The 21947-nt window shown below is 38.4% G+C and overlaps 1 protein-coding gene across 7 annotated transcripts in view; it reads right to left on the minus strand.

Annotated features, from left to right (window-relative positions):
- The window catches only part of elavl4 (ELAV like RNA binding protein 4), a 128773-nt gene that overhangs the window by 60195 nt on the left and 46631 nt on the right, over positions 1–21947 (minus strand). For all 7 annotated transcript variants that reach the window (XM_008109561.3, XM_008109563.3, XM_008109562.3 and 4 more), the window contains exon 2: positions 7475–7712. In XM_008109561.3, coding sequence (XP_008107768.1) covers positions 7475–7712 — 238 coding nt within the window. The remainder of the gene's footprint in view (positions 1–7474; positions 7713–21947) is intronic.

Consider the following 21947-nt stretch of genomic DNA (forward strand, 5'->3'; position numbering starts at 1 on the left):
CAGTGCATGAAGGTGTCCTTCATTGATACTACATCTGTAACATTTCTTTCAGGAGTGTCACAGCCATTCATATTCTACCCATATTTACGTGATGCTGGGACTGTTTTGTTCAATGTGCCTAATATGCAGCATTTAACACTTAGTATGTGTATATGTGTGTGTATTTATGGAACTTCATTGAATATTGCTCTTCACTTGAAAAAAAACTATTACTTTACTCCTTCAATTTTTTATCCCATGGCTATTTTTTAAGCTTTATGTCTTTTAGAAAACTTTCTGGATAATTAACTATATAATACCTACTGGGACCTACAAGGCACTGTTAGAAATATATCCATTTAAAGGATCCAGTGTAAATCTAGTGGTTAGGGAATAAGTAGTAATTCTTAGAGTGAGACCAGACTCTACCCTTTATGTATGATTGGTTTCAAATGGAGAGTAAAAACAACTTTATTCTTAGTCCAAGTAGTCAAAAGAAGGAAAATATTGCATTTTCTAGGCCCAATTCCTCCACCCAAAATCTGAGTATTTTTCAGGATCTGTTCTCTTCTACATAATTATTTATCAATATTGATGTATTAATCCTTTACAACAGTTTTTCATGGAATTCTAGGATCCAACCAGATAATGGGAAATTAAAGGCACAGAGTGTACTTGTACAACACTTTACAGTAAGACTGAGCATGCTGCCCAGAAACTAAAACAATTAATTTTTTTCGCCATCCACTACTACAATATCTTCAGGCTAATATGTATCCCCCCAGAGTGGAAGAAAAACAATACAGACTGTCAGCTCACTCCAGCTGCCTCCGAATGAACACAAGAAACTCTCTCTGTTGTCACCGAAGACTTTACTGAAGAATACCGTACACACATATAAAGCCAAGATTGCTGGTCAGCCCAGAAAGATCCCCTTATATACACTCCCCCCCACATTCAAAGTAACAATTCCCGCCCAGAGAAAACCCCGCGCAATTCTTCCCGCTCGCCCACAGCCGTTTTCCTTCAGGGTTGAGAGCTGCGGGTGCCTTATCAGTTTTTTGATGTCAGCGTCCTTGATTACTGGCGCCAGAGTGCAGGCCCAGAAATTATGGTCCTGACAACAAACTATGGCACTTGTATTCATTGGTCCTTAAGATAACACAAAACAGTCCAAGGGGATACTTTGAGAGAAACCAATCCTGCTGGTGAAGGCTAGGAAATGCAAAGTGAAAGACTAACCAACCATCATCATCACCTGTCCACAATATTCTTCAGAGCCACCTACCCATATTAGTGGTGAAACTCTGGTTGAGTGTTCTGTAGGAGAGGACAAGGAATAACCACCCAATACCGATTTTTGAGGTGAATGAAAGACCTGAACTATTCAAAATCACCTGGAATTCATGTCCAGGAACTATGAGGTCAGACATGAAATATACAAATAATTCAGAGTTCTAGATTAACTCAATTTTTACCAAAAACAGTGCTAACTCCCAAACTGTAAATATGAACTTAACAAAAGTACTAATGAAATAAAACAATTTTTAAAAGTCTAAGTCCATGAAAATTACATCAAAACAAGCACCATTTTAAAATCCTGTTGAAAGATTATTTTAAAATCCTGTTGCGTTTTAGATAGATGTCATTGCTGGGTATTTTAAAGAAATGACTGTAACAGGAGCTACTAGCAGCATTAGATATTGTGGGCTTCCACATGTGAAACATGACTAGGAAATATACAGAAAAAACTAGCTTTTATTTAAAACATAATTTCAGATATCAATATAAATGACGGGTGATGCTGTACTTGTAATTCTACAACAGAACTACTCAAATCCAGCTTGGTTGGTGCTATTGATGAGGACAAAACTAATAAATCTAAATATACAATTCTATTGAACACTAACTTATACTTTTAAGACATCAATTTCGGGCTCTCATTCTGAATAACTTGTCTTCTAGCACTTCTCTGCCCAATACAGTTCTTTAGCTAAAGATTATTGTTTGTTTGTTTGTTTCTGTTTTGGGAGAGCAGCTGATTAAAACTCACAACTGGGTTATTGGACAAAATATGCTGTAGCTATGAAATGATACAGCAGGGATCCGTTTCACTGTTAATTTAAAATGCTAGAATTAATTAGGTACTGGAAGTGAAGAATTTAATAAGCACACTTTACAACTAGAAGTTCTGCTTTTATTAAACATCCTTGGCAAATGAAGCTAAATATCACTGGCCTATCTTGTATTTTTCTCCTTTGAATTTTTTCTATAAAAATGCTAAAATTGTCCATTTTTCTGACCACAAACTTTTGAACACAATTAAAATTTAACAAATGTATAGATAACAAGTAAATCAATAAGCTTTCTATTTGTTCTAGGAAGCATTTTGGAAAAATTGGATTTTAAAATTTTTGTTTTTGAAATAAAGGCTGTCTTAGAAACTGTCACAGTCAACTTGGTACTCAGGAACAGCTATCTGGTATTTATTCAGCTTTAAATAAATGCTTATTTGAAATATCAAAACTGTAGATTTAATAACTCAAACTGAATTTATCACAAACTTTCCATTTTTGAGTTTGAGTGGCATTTTACTAAAATCTAGGTACATCTCAGTATGAGAAATTTACTGAGGTTTTCATTATGTCACTAATTTAGAAATATTAACAATCTGAGATCATGCTACTTTGTCAACTGCAATATTTATTCTTCAATATGAACACGTATGGGCATCCAGTCAAATAGAAGTCATTGATGCCAGTTAGAAACTTATCAATACACTATCGAAAAAGTTAAACTGTATAGACTATTCCAAGCCTACCACAATTCATTGGAAAGGCAGAAAGTTTCAAGGTATAGGAATTTGGGTCATTACATGCCCTGTATTGTCCCAGTCTCCAAACACTGCAAACAATAATTTTGAGGCAGATACTTTCTACCAATGTAGGTCAGCAGGCATTTTTCCCCTCAGGAAACCTGATATCATCTTAGGGTCTGGCCAAACATAGAGAGATTATTTACTACTCTATCAATAAGGTCAGAGAGACCTTTCCTTATATACCCACACTTTATAAAAGACAAGGCCACCTTACTGAAATAGAAAAAGGTTACACCTGCATTTAGTTAACAAGACAATTAGTTAATAATACCCAACTGATTAAATTCCTGATGGGATGCAGCTAAGGAGAAGGGATTAATATCTCTAAAATATGGCTTGCTATTTAGCAGGCAATGCCAGATCTAACTATCCCACATCACATCTGCAGGACCTTCACACTTCTTAAAGGTGGGTAGATTTCTGTAGGTTTTTTTTTTTGAGGGGGCATTAATCAACGTTCTTCAGTTTGAGGAGTTCTTACTAACACATAAGGTGGCCCTTTCCTATTTCTCTTGGGGAAGCTTGATAGTCACATTTTAAAACACGAGTTTCATGTGGGAGTGATAGTAAGTAAATGTTTGGTGCCTGGGTCATGAGCCTTTTGAAGACTCATCACCTTCAGGCTTAACTCTATAAATAATACCTACCAACCGAAGGAAGACTATAATACCAAAAGCCATAGGAGTAACAGCCCTCCTTTTCAGACAAAGGATGTGTAACTTCTTAAGAGCATGAAACTGACTGGAAACCACACCACCATTATTTCAACATAGAATCATAGGATTGGAAGAGAGCACAAGGGTCATCCAGTCCAACCCTATTCTGTCATGCAGAAACACACAATCAAAGCACCCAAACACATGGCCACCCAGCCTCTACTTAAAAGTCCCCAGAGAAGGAGCGATGAAAACCACGAATTGGTCACTGTTTGAGGACTACATTAAGAAAATAATATCCATGAACTGATAATGTAACATGTAATAGAAAAGAACAAAGATCGGAAGTTACCCCCCCCCTAATGTGTCTCCCCTTCACATCCCTCAGCCCCCACCCCCCCTGCTCCCCACCCCTCCATTTCCCTTTTATCAAACCTTACCCTTTTTAAACCCAATTTGTCTGTGTCTTGTGTTGACATTGTGTATATATACAAATCTTCAATAAAAATATTTTTTTTAAAAAAGAAAGAAGGAGACTCCACCACACTTTGGGGCAGCATATTCCACTGTTGAACAGTTCTTACTAATGTTTAGATGAAATCTTTTTTCCTGCAATTTGAATTTATTGCTCTATGTCCAAGTCTCCAGGGCAGCAGAAAACAAACTTGCGCCCTCCTCATGTGACATCATTCAAACATTTGAACATGGCTATCTCTGCCTTCTTTCCTCCAAGCTAAATATACCCAGCTCCCTAAGCCATTGCCTATAATGCTTGTTTTCCAAACCGTTGACCATTTTGCTTGCCCTTTGCCAGTCTGCCCTTGCTGTAGCAACTGGTGAAATCTGCAATGGTTCCATATAATTGCAAGAGGGAACCTGAGAACCTGTAACACAACCTTTCTGCACCATGTTTCCAATCTCTCTATAAGGAAAGGGAATGGAAACTACAAGGTTTTTTTGTGTGTTGCTACAATTTTCAATAGTAGCAGGGTCACTGATTTCAGTAGAGGGAAATGGGTTTTCAGGCAAGAGGATTTCATAGAGCTTGTGGCCCTACACAGATTTCAATGTCCAGTGCAACAACCAAGAAATTCTTCTTAGCTCTCCAAAATCCTGATTGTTCCATCTTATCTTACTTTCAGACCTTTTCATGTTTTCATTGGTTTATCACAGATCCTCATCTCAGCTTACAAGGATTATGCATGAGGCAATAAAAAGCAGCATCCAAATTCTTTAAGTTGCGTCCCATGCTGCCAATACTGTAATATACCTTTAAAGGTGATATCCGTTTCATACATGTGAACAATGTTTAGTGGTCTGAGACTCCTCCATGATGCTCTTGGTATTTTTCATTGTGCCTGCCAAACAATACGCATTACCTCTGCTGTGTTGCAGCCTTATCAAGGTGTAAGTCTGCTTTATAAAAACTGATGTGATAAGGCATTACACTGGCCCCCATAATTAAATATATCCTAACTAGAGTTTAACTGCAATTTCCCATATTTATTTTGTCAGTAGCTGCATTAAAATAGGAACATAGCTCAGGAGGGGAGAACACATGCATTGCATGAAAAAGGTTCCAGATTCAATGCCTGACATTTGAAGTTTAAATTGGGAAAGATAGTTGCCTCAACTCCTTGAAAGCTGCTATAAGTCAGTGTACTGAACTAGATGAATCCAGAATTCAGTTTTCTGGAAAATAGCTCCTTTCCTATGATACTGTAACACAAGTTTGAAACTTTCAGCCATACCTCCATAGGGTCAGAGACAACTGACCATAGGGTCAGAGACAACTGAACCTATCCTATGTCTTCAAGAGGGATGACAATATTGCAACAACAGGTGTTTCTTAAATCCGTAAGTGAATAATGCACACAGATTTCCCCTTATAGATGCTGGATAGAAAGCCAGCTGTGTTAACTTTTTTCATTATAAGACATTATTCAGATAGCATATTACTAAAATACTTATAAGCACCTCAATAATAATAAGAAGTAAGTAAGTAAAAGTTTATTTGTATACCGCCCTCTCTCCTGAAAGGGACTCAGGGCGGTTTCCAATATAAAATCAGCATAAAACATTGTACAATAAAACACTGAAACCACTATAAAACGCTGTAAGAATTAAAAAAAAACCAAAACATAACATAACAATTGACTAAAACAATCACATAAACAGAAGGAATATAATCACACAAATAACATATGAATCTGAAAAGAAAAAGAAAAAAAAGACCACTGGGATGGAGGAGAGGATGGCCTGGAGGGACCACTAGAACTAAAATACAATGTTATATTCTGAGATGCTTTGAGGCAGAGGAATAAAGTGCAGTGTTTCAAGTCAAAGAGAAGGCCTGTGCAACTACTATAGCTATGGGCTCGGTTATCCAAAGGCAATAGTACTAACTAAATAACAACATAAAAAGTAACGAAAAGAAGTGACTTCTGCTTACATTCTTTAAATGGTCCAGGATGGTCCCAAGTAGGCGTGGTGAAAATGTAACAAAATGTTTTTTAAGAGGTGGGTGTGTTAGGGGAGTGTGGCCCATCAAGCTAATTATGTCCCCTATCCCTCCCCATTTGTCTCTTGACCTAAAACATTGCATTTCCTTTTACTAGTGGGAACAGGGAACTCCAAGTTTATAATCTTCACTTTTCTGGGGGTTTTTCTATATGCCAGTAGCAAATGCCACTCTGTTTGTAGTATTCTTGATGCAAGGGTTAATGAAGTAAAGTAAAGTTAGAGAAAGAGGTTTAAACCACACCATGTTTAGGGATAGCCTGTACACACACACACAATTTTTGCTCCCATGATAACCAGCTGCACATACTGTGGCCATTGCTCTTGTAGAACCAAATTTTCCCCTTTTATATCATCCCACCAGTGCCTTGTTAGCCAATTTAAAATATTTTTCTCTGTTAAGTCCTATCATATTTCATAAATATTTCAATTTTTGTCCTCCTTGTCTGCCATCCTCAAGTCTGGTCTTGCCCTTGCCTTTTAATGCTCAAACCAGCCACCATTATTCCCTTTCAGTTTCATCACTGTGTCTTGTTAATTTTTTTATGCTGAAAATAGCTGTCCCTTCCCTATTTTTATCAAGCCACATCGATTTTTGCTTTCATTATCTCTATGACCTATTTCTTATCAAACCCTTTTCTGACTCAACTGGCATTACCAAATGCACCTTTGGTGACATCGAACAAGGCGACTTTTTAATACTAAGAAGGTAAAGAAGGGACAACAAGCTATTGCTATGAATCAAACTGAATTATCACTATATTTAGATCTGTACTTATAAGGTTTTATGAGGTCAAAAGGATGAGAAACAGGAAAAATATCGTGACTTAGAAGGAGATACACATCCTGATGCTGTTAAAGACAAAAAAATAACATTCTGCTCATTTTGAAAGCAAGGTGAAATCACATATCTAATTATGATCTTGGGTATGCCATTTGCTTTTTGCCACAATGCTCATCTTCAAGGTCCCAAAGTCTCAAATGCACTGTCGTCCCTATATTGATTTTGTGGGATAAAAATTTGTTATCCAACCCACATGGTAGTCTCCTTAACCTTTAAGTATATGACACCTCATTACATGCATGGTTACAGCCTACAAGCTCATCTGGATGATATACTTTTAGCCAAGTCCATAGTTCATATATTGAGCTAAGAAAATGCCTTTAGCTCATTCTATCATCCCACACAAACATGTATTATTTGCTCTTTTTCAAGATAATTGTCTAGTTCACATCACTGGTGTTTGAATGAACAAGATAGCAATTGTTGGGAAAGGTGGCTATCGTATTTCTATATTAATGGTGAATGTATAAATAGATGCATTACAGTTTTGATAAATTATAAGTGTTGTAAGGGGAACATGGAAATGGAAGTTCAAAGCACACAAATCCCAATCTCGAGAAATAAGGAAAGGGGGAGAACTCCAATGAAGCTATTTACCTGTAATTTTGTCTCTCACAAGTTTGCAGGATTCTATTTCACCAATGCTGCCAAAAAGGCTCCTGAACTCTTCTTGCGTCATGTTCTGGGGTAAGTAGTTGACTATGAGGTTGGTTTTGCTGTCGTCTGTAGCAGCTGTCTGCATAGGGGAAGGGCAGTTCCGACTGTTGCTGGCAGGTCCATTGGTTGTATTGGATGTAGGGCCATTGGACACCTGAGGCTCCATGGTGCTAATTATCTAAACAGAGACAGAAAGAGGAAAAATACCGTCTTAAAACTCAGATACAGTTGTTATTTTTAAAATGACACATACAAATGAATACGTAGGTAGCATTCATGGCCAATTTAAGACAGTTAACCAAAAAAACCCAAAAAACCACCCTATCCAGTTTCATTCTTTTGCTATTGTTGTAAAGTAGGTCATGCTAGTCTTTGGCAGAGAGCACATACTAAAATGCAGAGGCAAATAAAATCTTTTTTCTTTTTAATGTTAATGCAAAGATAATTTCTTTTTTCCATGATGCAATCATTTTCATAAATGTATATTTACACCACACAAATTTAATTATGATCAAAGGTATAATAACTAAGATTAGAATTATAATTTAAGGAGAAGAAACTCATATAGAGGTAGCAATTTTTTTAAAGGTAAAAATACATTAGCTACTTAATTACTGCAACACCCAGCACTGTGACAGGTTTATCTAGGCCACTCATGCTATAGAAAGCTGTGACTGTGATCCGCTTGAAGCAATAACCCCTCAGTCTTAGCAAACGCACTTACTTGCATCATTGAAAGACCTGTATTCTTCAGTTACATTTGTCATTACGAGCTTCTTTTGATTTTTTTACTAAATAAAGCTCTGAAACTGCAACTACTTCTATATGAGCCGACATTGTAAATAGCCCAATTTCTGCTAAAAGTTGAACAGTCTGGCTTTATATAAAATAAGCAATAGAATTTCTGCTTTAAATCTACCTGCTAGACTTATGGAATCAACGTGAACGTAGTACATCAACACTTCTGGAAGTTCCACTGATTCAGTGGGTCTACTCTAATTCAAACTAGTAAATAAATGTAAACCTTTGATTGTGCTTTATTTTTTTTTTAAGAAACCACCTCTTTCTCTGAATAGAGTGAGAAAAGGCCTTTTTGAATGTCTGGTCAAAAAACAGGTGGTAGCAGCCACGGGTAGCTTGTGCCTTGAGACAATGATATAATTCCCTCTTCATGGAATGACCCTTGACTTATCCACAGGTCATATCAAAATCCATAATTTTGGCCCCAAGCCCTGTCTTTAACTTATACACAAGTTACACAACTTTTTTTCTCAAAAAGAATTTTGAAATAAAGGAAGCACATTTTGTTAAGGAGATTTATTGGTTCCACATCAATACTAATCGACCTAACAAAACTAATGCAATGAAAGTCCTGTATTATTTCACAGAATCATAGAATAATAGAATTGGGAGACACCACATGGGCCATCTAGAACAAGCCCCTGCCATGCAGGAAAAGCACAATCAAAGTATCCCTGACAGATGGCCATCCAGCATCTGTTTAAAAGTTTCTAAGGAAGGAGCTTCCACTACACTCTGAAGCAGAGAGTTCAATCACTGAACAGCTCAAACGGTCAGGAAGTTCTTCCTAATATTCAGGTGGTATCTCCTTTCCTGTAATTTGAATTCATTGTCTTTGTTTCATGGGCAGCAGAAAACAAACCTGCTCTCTCTTCCTATGACACCCTTTCACACATTTATACATGGCTGTTATGTCTCCTCTCAGCCTTCTCTTCTGCAGGTTAAACATACCCAGTTCTTTAAGATGCTCTTTACAGGTCTCCAGACCTTTGATTATTTTAGTTGTCCTCCTCCGGGCACCTTCCAGCTTGTCAATATCTGTTTTGAAGTGTGTTGCCCAGAATTGGACACAGTACTCCAAGAGATGTCTAACCAAAGCAGAATACAAAGGCACAATGACTTCCCTCAATCTATACACTATACTCCTTTGATGCAGCCCAAAGTCCATTGGCTTTTTAGCTGCTGCATTTCACCCAGACCTTTGAAAATGTAGGGCAAGGTAAATGATTGGCATCTTTCTGGAACCTATTACATTCTATCCCAGTCCCACAATTGTATAAATAACTGCTATTTCGATCATTCTAAATTTTAGCCATATACCATATACCGGTATTGGACGTGTGGGTTCCTCTTTCATTATTGTTTGCTTTATGGTTTTGTGAACAAAGCCCTTCCTGGCACCTCTGCAAGCAAGAATGCAAAACCTCAGCGTAAATCCCACTCTCACTGCGACCTAGTCTTCACCCTACTTGTCCTCCCAACACCTCCCAGTTGTAGCCATGCTGCCTCTTGCTGCACCTGCCCCCTCCCTCGACCTAAGACCCCAGCAAGCCCACCGTGGAGGGGGGAGTGACCTTGTCTCCTGAGGGGAAAAACACAAGCCTCAGTCTGACATTTGTGCCACAGTATGAGGGGCAGAAGTCAGTGGCAGCAGCCAAAGCAATTGAGGGAGAGTGGTTGGCAAATGGGTAGCTTGTTGGCTTTCTAGATTTTATTGGAATTGCAGTTCTGGTAACTCCCATGAGTCCTTGCCATCATGGCCATTAGTCAGGATTAGTTAGGGGCTGCAGTCCAATTGTGAGTTACCTCTTTCCTATTTCAAAGTTAAGGCTTAAAAATGTGTTCACCATGCAGCATAGTCATTCAGACAAACAATGCAAAGACTCAACTGCAAGAAGACTGTTTCTAGGTATTTTAATCAATGCATGTATTATGTATTATGTGCCATAGCAGTCTCTAAGAAAACAAAGCACACTAATTAAAAACACAGCAACATAAATAAGCATCTATTTTCAAAATATGTTTAGACATTCTTCTAGAAACGAGCAAAACCACCTGAAACTGGGGTCAGACATTCAATCTTAGCCCCTTTACATACATGTGGAAGATTATGTTTTTTTTTCTTAGATAAATTTTCTTCTGTCTTCATTCCACCCACTCTTTTCATGACCTTCAAAATTCTTCAATTACAAGACATTTCTTTCAACATAATTTGAAAAACATGTTGATTAAACAGTAGAATCACTATGGTGATAATATCATTTCCTACAAATGTCTTGCATGTGGAAAATGTCTTGAATGAACATGTGATCTTAGAGCAAACACTATCTTCCAAAAGAAAGAATAACATATTAAATTGTTTGTAATCTGATAATCAACACTCTTGTTAGACAAAGTACATTTCATGCAAAATCGGAATCATAATACTACTTGTTTTTCAGTTATTTGCCTAACACAGAGACTGTCAGTAACTTCTGCATTTGACATAATGAAGCTACTGAAAAATATTCCTTTCTGATTCACACATATTAACACACATATGTACACAAATGTATATTTCAAAAGAAGTAGTTTCTCCATCTTTTGATACTAAAAGGTAGCATCAACAAAATGTTTCTGGATCTTAAACTTCATAATTTCAATTTTCTAATTTTATTTTAATTTTGTTTTTGCAATTTGCCCTCCATATCCACAGGCTCTATATCTATGTATATAGATGGCTATGGCCTGAAAATATCAGTGGGAGGGGAATCCAAAGAGCAACCCTTGATTTTGCTGCATATACCCCAAATGACCAAAAAACAACTGAGAAAAGGGAACTTTTTATTTCTGCTTCAGTCTAAGAATAAAAAGGAGTATGGAACATAAGATCAGGTAGCAGAAGTTTTTTTAAAAAAACAAAAACAAAACCCTTAATACAAAAGGTGTCTAATATTGAAATAAAACAGAAGAATTACTTTCATTTTTAAAAAGGAGAATGATGACCTAAGCTCTGATGTGGCCAACCTCCATTTACATCCATCTGGCTCTTCAGTGGCAAGGACTTTTCCAAATACAATATCAATTCAAATGCTGCCACTTCAGCACACAAAATTTTAAGGAAGATATCAGAAAACTGAAATGCGCCCAGGAGAGAGGACCAAGATGGTAAAGAGTCAAGGAATAAAATCATAAAGAGATACCATATTTGGAAGAAAGGCAGACTATATAATCAATAAATAGGAATAGGAATTGCTGTATTTAATCTGGAGAAGGTTGATTGGTGATGTGATAGCCATCTTAAAATAGCTGTGGAAGATAGAATAAACATGATCTCTATTCTTTAAAAAAAAAACCTGCACTTTTTCCAAATACTTCCAATATCATCCATTAGGGTGAGGTTTCGGGAAAATTACATCTGGCCTGCAGACAGTACTGGAAATGTGGACTGAGATAAGCTCATTAAATCTTGGACTGAAATCAAATTCTCAATACTTCTCTGGCAATAGCTGGCATACTGTTCTGTATGTGGGACTAACAGCAGCTGATAATGGAGGAGAAAGAGATCTAGAGAATACAAGATACTTTTCTTCACAGATCAGTCATTTCCCCTTAACGTTGTCATGTTTATGAGATAAAAATGTTCAATTGTATCCTAGAAAAGCTTACATGGAGTCAGAATTTTGAAAAAGGGCAACTAAAATAAGAAACTGTGGTACATTCCATGCTTTCTACCCACCCAGAAAAACACATACTGGACAGATCAGAGCACAGAAACCTTAGGAAAAGAACATAATACCTTTCGTGTTTTTTTTTTTAAAGGATGGCATCTTAGTGTAAATATTTCAACTAGTTGTAAACAATGTTTTTTTTTCTAAAATATTCATTTTTATAATAAAGTACAAGGTATGAAAGCATCAAAATAGCAGCGGTTAAAAAAACAAAAACAAATTAACAATAATGAGATGTTTTTGTTGTTCCCATAATAAATATATCAGTTTCATCTAATATTGTGGGGAAAAACAAATTACTTAAAATTTTCATACACATAGGTTATGGAAAATGGAAATGCTTTTTTTGTGCTGTCTATTTTCAGAATGAGTACTGAATGGTAGAAACTTCTGGCTTGTATTTTACAAATGTTAATGTATAGGTAAAGGTAAAGGTTTCCCAACTGCATTTGGTGGGGACAAGAGAGAGGGCCTTTTCGGCCGTGGCTCCCCTACTCTGGAACTCCCTCCCCAGGGAGATTAGGATGGCTCCCTCTCTGTCTTCCTTCAGGAAACAACTGAAGACTTGGATGTTTCGGCAGGCCTTTGGAGATACAGTCATTAATTAATCAGCCCCAGAGGGTTTTTAATAATCTATCCTGTATTTATCACTGTCTTACCATGTATGTGTTTTAAATGTAATTTTTTATCCTGTATTGTTTTAATTGATATATTTTATTACTGTTTTATCTTTTTTATATTATGATTTGTACTATGTTGTTTATATTTTGTCCTTATGTTGTTTGGGCCGTTGCCCCATGTAAGCCGCCCTGAGTTCCCGCAGGGAGATGGTGGTGGGGTATAAATAAAGTTTTATTATTATTATTATTATTATTATTATTCCCCTGATGTTAAGGCCAGTCGTGTCTGACTCTGGGGATTGGTGCTCATCTCCATTTCTAAGCTGAAGAGCCGGCGTTGTCCATAGACATCTCCAAGGTCCTGTGGTCGGCATGACTGCATGGAGCACCATTACCTTCCCACCGGAGCGGTACCTATTGATCTACTCACATTTGCATGTTTTCGAACTGCTAGGTTGGCAGAAGCTGGGGCTAACAGCGGGCACTCATTCCGCTCCCCGGATTCAAACCTGCGACCTTTTGGTCTGGAAGTTCAGCAGCTCAGCGATTTAACACACTGTGCCACCGGTGGGGGGCTATTATATAGAGAATAAAAATTATTAGATTTCTCATTTTTTATGAATGTGCACGCACAAATATATATTTCTGATGGATAAAATATACAGAAATATAAATTAATCACTTCAATTATTATAGCAAGTCTGAGCACCATTTACAAACATACGATTTCTAAACAAGCAAGCAAATAGAAGTGAAAATATGGTAGCAACAAGAAAACTTTATTATGGTCCATGACCAGCACAAAGTTGGGCACAAACGCCCTGGGAAGGAGAAACACAGTTCCCTAGTGAAGCAGTTATAAAAAAACAGAATAGAAAACAGTCTGAAATCACAATTTAAAAGCACAGGTTAATGTAGCAGGTATGGAACCGAGGGGGGGGGGGACTGATAGGAGGGGTCAAAGCACTGGGGGGGGGCACTAAAGGGACAGTAGGGGCACATTACAAGGCTAGTAGAATTTCAGTAAAATAATTTTCAAGTTAGACACATAGAAAATAATAGTTGAAATGCATACAGGAAAAGTTATTGTGACACAATGATAATGAAAAATTCAGAAAAAACGGTTTCAATTCTAAATGTTATTTTATGAACACACTTAGAAAATCGTTCCTTCAATGAGCAGTATTATATTGATAAAACAATGCAGAGGGTATTTCATTTCACACCATTATAACTGGTTTGCTTTTCTATATCACAACAGAAACGTCATGCCAGGGCGCGAGCTACAAACTGAAGCCTGATCAACAGAATACCTTTAAACGATGTGATAAAACAGGATATAGCACATGGAAAAACTACATTTCTGGTCAGTCTTAATGGCTGACCAATTAGGGCAATGAATCTATATGAAAAACATATTACACAGATTGCAGTTATCTTAATTTCTTGATCATCTGTATTCAGTGTAAATCCCTATATATCTATCTACAAACTATGTCAGATTTGACTGATACATAACCTACTTCCAAGTAGTCACATATTCTGAACACCCACCTTATAATTCAGTTATCCTATATAAATTACCTATATATAAGTCTAGAATTTTTTTTGCCAAATATCAACTCCCAAAACCTGGGTCGATTCATCCACCTATACACAGTATCTTAACTCTTATCAAAAAAAGAAACCACCCTCTTCTATGAATAGATTGGTAAAAGGCAAAAGTTTAGTCCATCCTGAGAAAACCTGAAAGAAACATTAACCGCTTCTACTCTCCATATGGCATCATTTCTGGGTTTTTTGAATGCCTGATAAGGGGAATGGTGGTGGTAGCCAAGGTGACTGGCTTCTGGAGGCAGTATTTGGTAGTTTCTTTTCTCTGCAGAATGACCTATTTATTGGTCCCTAAGCCTTTGTTGTTGTTTATTTGTTCAGTCGCTTCTGACTCTTCGTGACCTCATGGACCAGCCCATGCCAGAGCTCCTTGTTGGCTGTGGCCCTAGCTCCTTTAAGGTCAAACCTGCCCTTGACTTATACATTAGATCAACCTATACATGAATATATACGGTAATATTTTCAGCTCAATCCATGAACATGTAATAGATGACTAGTAGTTCCCTAGCATTCACATGCACTGATTTTCCCCTCTCTGTGTTTCTACAACACCTGCCATCACAGGTCGGACTATTAGTATCATTTTAAACAGCCAAAGCAATATTTGCCAGTTACATGGCAATCCATCAGTTACGGGATCAGATACCCCAGTTTGATATTAGTTAAATATTTCAACTATTTCTCATCTTTCCCTTTTGTATTAATTTTAAAATGTTAGTCCTGGGAAAAGAAAGATTTCAAACCAGCATCTTAAAAGGTTTATCTTGGGATGATACAAAAATGTCATTAAAAAAGCCGAAGTGTAGAAATGTTAAGCAGAAACAAATCATGGCAGAGCAGAGATCAAATAAAGCCTGACACTCACTTTACATCAGATCAGCAGAGAACCCTTGTCCACACAGAAGAGTTTAGTTCCTGAGTCAATTATATTTGCATACTTTTGTATCCCAACAATTTGAAAGAACAAATTCATAATCCTATAATCACATAATGGAGTGCAAGGCCCACTGAACCCAAGGTATCTTGTTTCTGAGTAGGTTTGCACAGAATTGCACTGTTAAGTGTTCGTAATCTCTCGCCCTAATCATTCTAAATATTTTTGTGTAAACCACTCCTAATGTGCTAGTAGACTGTTGTACAGTGGGGGTATAAACCTGACTGAATGAATAAACTAAAAACACTCTGTTCCTAAATTAGGATGACATTTAAAAAATATAACCCAGAAGGGTTGGAAACAGCTTCTTTGTGGGACTTCTGAAAGCACATTTTCTTCTCAGTATAACATAACTGCCAGGCTTCAGTGTCAATTATTTTTTTTTATTAAAGCTTCCACACTGCACAACCAGAAATGCTATTATTTATTTAATAAATACATCATGAACACAAAATAAAATGAGAAAACTAAGTTTCAGAGCAGCTCTGCCTCCAGGCAAATCCAATATTCTAGAAATAAATCTTTAACCCTCCACATTTTGACATAACCTGCAAAAAGAAATGACTGTTCGTATAAAGATATATCCTGCATTTTCCCAAATAACTAAGCTCTGGATTACAGTTATTTAATTGTCAAAATAACCTATTAAGTAAAAGAAAAAGAATTTGAACAAAGACTTATCAGTATTTGGATTTAAGAGTGACGAAAACTTGAAATTAAGTCCTTAATATAAATATTAAAAATGGACCCTTCTATATTGCTGTTTATTTTACACAAACATAACTGCTGAGCCAAGCATATAACTGCAATATAAGTGGGGGGAAAATTACATTCGCAAAATTCTATGTCCCAGTGTACATACTGAAATTTATTTTTAACCAGACAGGTATAGGACAGTGCTGTTAACATTTAAGTAGCTACTTTTAAGTCCTGATAATGGGGGGAAAGTGAGATGATGATGTGCAGGATATACCAAGAGAGGTCTCCAGAAAGGGATGCAACTTGGCAAACAGCTCTACTTGTGGAAAGGCACATCAAGACATAACAGTGCAGCAAACATCCAGAAGTAATGCTAGGAATAAGCACCTACAATGTAATGCTAGTAATAAACACCAACTGCATTTCCAGTCCTGCATCAGCTGTTTCCTTTCAAATAATACTCTGGGTGAGAGTTGTATGCAGGGCTAGCCCTCGGTAATTTTCAAGTGTAAGCGAACAGAATTTTGGCGCCCCCCCCCCAAACCAATCACTGAAAAATAAAAGCGTTGGATAAGCGTAAATGTTGGATAATAAGGAGGGATTAAGGAAAAGCCTAATAAACATCAAATTACATTATGATTTTACAACAAATCAACAGAAAAAGCAGTTCAATACATGATAATGTTATGTAGGAATTACTATATTTGCGAATTTAGCACCAAACATTGAACTGGGATATAGGGCAGTGTGGACTCAGATAACCGAGTTCAAAGTAGATATTGTGGGTTATTCTGCCTTGATATTCTGGGCTATATGGCTGTGTGGAAGAGCCCTGAGGGTCCTTCCAAACAGCCATATAACCCAGAATATCAAGTCAGATAATCCACAAGTATGTTTCAGTCTACTTGGAATACACGAAGTGTGTTTAAGAACCGGCCCAAGAGTCCAGAAGAGCCTTGACTCCCCATATGACCATCATCCCACTTTGCTAGTTAACTTGAACCCAGTATGCTTTATTATGCCAATTGTTTGCCTTAGATCAGGCATGAGGCAAACTTTGGCCCTCTGGTGTTTTGGACTCCAACTCACAATTGTGGGAGTTGCAGTCCAAACACCCGGAGGACCGAAGTTTGCCCCATGCCTGCCATAGATAGTTTTTATGGTTGCCCCTCGCTGTTAGGAATTGTGGGAGTTGATGTCCAAAACAACCGGAGGGCAGAAGTTTGCCTATGCCTGCTGTAAAGTAAAGAAATGCAACTTGGCAGCACTTTTAACTGCCATGACTCAATGCTATAAAATCCTGGGAGTTTCAGAAAGTCTTCGGGCCGGTGACTCCATCCCTCAAGCCCAGGTATCTGAAGCAACCAATCAGGAGGCCACACCTCAGCCCTCCCCGGGAGTGCTTGGAGAACTCCTTCAACCCCCTCCCGAACCCCCGCCCACCCCGAGTCCTGGTTTACGGTGCTGAGTAGTTGGGCAAGGATTTGGGGCTGCTGCAGGAAGTGCCAAAGGTCGAAGGGGCTGCCCGCCTTGGCTGCTCCATAGGCGCTCCCATCGCCCTGGACCCCGCTTTCCACACTGCCGCCCTCCATTCCTCGCCAGTGCTGGGAGCAAGCTGTGGCCGCCACACCCGAACTTGAGTGGCCTCCTCCTCAGGCCACGCCCCGAGGGAGGAGATTTCAACTCCCAACAGCCTCACTGCTTTGGCTGATGCTCGGGGTTGGTGGGAACTGGAATCCAAAACACCTGGGTCACCACCGAAGCTTGGGAAGTACTTGAAGGAAGTGACTCTGCGCCTCTGCTTTAAAGTGAAGGAACCTCGGCACCACATTTAACTGCAATGGTGGCCCGGCCGCCGCAGAGGCCAGGCCAGACCAGGCCGCAGAGGCAGGAAGGCCACGCCTGGGCGGAGGTGCCTCAATGGCGCCCCCTAGAGGATGGCACCTTCAGAACCGCATTCTTCGCCTAATGGTTGAATTGCCCCTGGTTGTATGGTATGAGAGAATGCCATAAAGAATAAAATAATATGTCTTAGCCTTGTTAGCCTTGACAAGTAAGCATGAGGATCTCAGATGAATGGAATTAATTATATATATGTTTTTAAGGTTTTTATAATGTGCTTTAACAATGTTATTAATAGATCTGTTTATATTATTTTGTTTTTATGATTGCATTTTGGGCATTAAATTTTGCCAATTTTTGTAAGCCGCCCTGAGTCCCCTCGGGTAAGAAGGGCAGGGTATAAATGTTGTAAATAAATAAATAAATTTACTTGTTATGTTTCAATCCCAAATACTTTTCAGTCACTTCAGGACAACATACAAGGTTCTCTTCTTCCCTGTTTTATCTTCCTAACAAGGTGTAAGGTTGTTCAGGCTGAAGTCACCTGGTGAATTTTAGTAGCTTCTAGAACCTGGATTTTCTAGTTCCCCCTGCATCTCCTTTAATCAATATGCCACATTGGCTCCGTTAAAACAAGCCATAGGCAAAGAAGGCATCTGATCAGATCCCTTATGTACTCACTAACTTAGGTGAAGGAGAGACATGGAACGGGGAGAATGCAAGGAGGGTGGGTGGTGTGCATCTCCCAAGTGATTTCTTTTAATATTGCTGAGCAAATCTTCTATTTATTGCTACACTAGCCAATGCCTAGAGCTTTCAAATAGTGAAACCCTTGAAGCATGTTCCCATGGATGTTAAAGATACAGTAATCTCACAGAGGTTTGTTTACTAACCATTAGCAATACTACTTTAGCACGGATCTAGAATAGTGTCTCTCAAGCTCCTGATGTAGGGTACTGGCATTTTTTTACCAGTATGCCAGGGACAAGCTCTATATTTGTGTCCATTAGTCACAATTGTTTCACTCTAACTTACCAGGAACCATCAAGCAATGCCTCAGGGACCAGCAGTAGTCTATGGAGCATCGCTTGGAGCATGGATCTGAAAGACTCACAGAACAACAAAGCAGTAGAGGGGTTGAGCAGAACTCTGCTTCCCAGCAAAACTACACAGCTGTACCAGCATAGGAGTGGGAAGTGAATTTACAAATATGAATTGCTTCAGCAATTCTGTTGTCACTGTTTTATCCCCGTGATTGTTTTTCCCTCTTTCACAGATTACACTGGCCAACACACATTTTAGTACCTTAAATGTTAACATTTAGTACCTTAAATGTTACACATATTTTTGGGGTATATTTGACCTGCTGAATCTAAAAATGACATCAGTTTCTCTCTATCCACTCTAGTTTTTGTGATATAGAATATATGCAATCTCGCAGAAGCAGAGGCAGCAGGAGGACATTTTTGCTCCCTGGCTTCAGGTAGGATTTGGCTAAGATTTGGCTAAGATTTTAAACTGAGTGTGGGCTTGGCTCCTGTGGTCAAAGTCTAACTGTTGTGTGACTGTTGTGTTGAAAGAGAGCCAGGTACTTAAGTTGATTGACAGCAGGCATTGTCCCCTGTTAATTGAGTTTCTGGGAAAGCTTTATTTGCCAGTGTGAGTTTCTGCCAGAGCCTGATCCCAGAAGGGCAGTTGGTTCTCGCAGAAGCAGAGGCAGCAGGAGGACATTTTTGCTCCCTGGCTTCAGGTAGGATTTGGCTAAGATTTGGCTAAGATTTTAAACTGAGTGTGGGCTTGGCTCCTGTGGTCAAAGTCTAACTGTTGTGTGACTGTTGTGTTGAAAGAGAGTGTTGTGTTGAAAGAGAGGGCACCTTTACTAACTATCCTTTGCAGTACATACAGGAAACAAAGCAACATAAACAAATACACAAAGAGGTGGTTTATTGCAGTTTGCACATAAAGTGCGTGCATATTACTTAACTGTACAAAGATCCCACTTGGCCACCACGCTCACCAAGAGATGCAACAAAAGCAAAACATTCCCATCACATGCACCAGCTGTGGCATGTTCCGCTTTTTCACACAAAAACTAGACAACTACATCTGCTCCAAATGCAAACAGATGACTCTGATGGAGCAGAGGATCCAACAGCTCGAGCACCGTATTAAGACCCTTAAGGACATTCAGGCACTCGAGCTCTTCTTGGACACTGCACAACACGCTGCTGTAGATCTGCAGCCTGCATCACACCAACACCACCAAGACCATGATCAGGAACCTTATGGGGAGATCAACTCAAAGGTAGACAACCCTCAGGCTTGGAAGGAGGTCACCCATAGAAGGAGACGCAGGACCAGGCAGCCTCCGCAGAACTCCTCTGCTCAGCTGCATTTACACAACAGATTTGAAATTCTTACATCATTAACATACAATCAGGAAACACATCTTGTGGAGGACCACAGTTTCTTAGATACCACTCAGTGGACCACCCTGGATCAATGCGCAGGGGATAGCCCTGACGGGGACAGTGCATCACCACAGTCACACTTATGTAATCATGCAAATGCTCCATCCCCAATCATAGACCAGGAGCAACAGGAACATCCTTGGGAGAGTAATGGGCTCTCGGATGTATCTCAATGGATTGTCATTGATGAATGCACTGGGGATGTTGAGGAGGAGGACAACACTTTACACTTACATGATTCACTTCAACAGGAACACTCTTCAGGGGACATACACACTGTCTTGCACAAAAGGGACCCTGTCAATCCTCAAAGGAAACAGGTCTTTATTTATTAAATAAATAAATAAATGAATACTAGCTGCCATCTCCTAGCCCACTAAAATCACAATAACCATATCTAAGAAACCAGAGCTGCTGTGGTCTATCTAATGCAATTTGCAGAATCAGTGCTCCAAATAACCCCAGGAACAGGCCTTAAAACCAAGACACTAAGAAATATTATTTTGGCTGATCAGTTTCTATTAGGTCTGAGGACAAAACAAGAGGAGGGTAACTACTGTGCTTTGCTTTGAGGTTCTGTCTTGACTGACATTACATCAGAAACAGAACACTTGATGAAAATGACCTATATTTCAATCTAGAATTCTCATTTATATATGATTCCTATCACCATAATCAAATGTCCATGGCTAGTACGCCAAAATTGAGTTTAATCTAATCACAGTAAAACAGGCTATTCCCCCCCCCCCCCCCCCACACACACACACACTATTTCACTACACTACAGCCAATTCTGAAGCAGATTTTTATTCTATGCCACTGGAAGAATGATTAATGGGAGCAATGGCATTTTCCTTGAAGAAATAACACAGAAGGATACTAGGACCAAATTTTTGGAAGAAAACTGTAGTTAGAAAGAAATATGCAGGAAACAGTATAGGCAGATGTTCTCTCTTCTCTAGCCCCTCTAGCTGTATCTGACTCACTCTCAAAGTAGGAACTTAATTAGGTTATACTAAAGTCTGAAATGAAAAATATACCACTGTCCCTCATAAAACTCTCTTTAAATAGCCATTACATTCTTCCATTAAACATTAAGATAGAATTATCAAGCACACTGATCAGTTCAGATTTTGTTCCCTTGGTTTGGATCATGCCTTGCTCCCAACCACGAGTTAAAGTGGGCCATAAATTCAACAGGTAAACAAACATTCACCGGGGAAACATTTAGGAGTTGCTTTGTATTTTCTATTAAATTTTCACAGTTCTTAAATTAAGTATCATATAGAGAAGCATGATTATGCTCAAAAGGGGACAATACAGCAAATTGGCTGAAATACTGTAAATGCTACCAATGAAACAATTTTTTAAAATGCCTTCTTTAAAACAAAAGCTCTGAAATGTGTTTGGTCTATAAGCATACTTTCAAAAAACACTAAAAGGACAATTTAGAAATAGATGGAGAATACCACGTTATGTTTTATAAAAAAGAGTGTGGTTACAAATGTAAGGACAATAAATATTATCAATTATACTAAAATTTAAAAGAATCAAGAATCCTTTATATGTATAGATAGACACCAAAAGGCTTTTGACAGACTGGAAAGACTTGCACTTGTGAAAGTGTAAAATCAGTAATCATTAATCTGATGCCTTCAAGTGTTTCAGACTAAAGCTCTCATTGGTTCTATTGTCAGTGGTCAGAAATGCCACATGATTTTA

This window comes from Anolis carolinensis, chromosome 4 (genome assembly GCF_035594765.1).
Source record: "Anolis carolinensis isolate JA03-04 chromosome 4, rAnoCar3.1.pri, whole genome shotgun sequence".
Taxonomy (NCBI): Eukaryota; Metazoa; Chordata; class Lepidosauria; order Squamata; family Dactyloidae; genus Anolis; species Anolis carolinensis.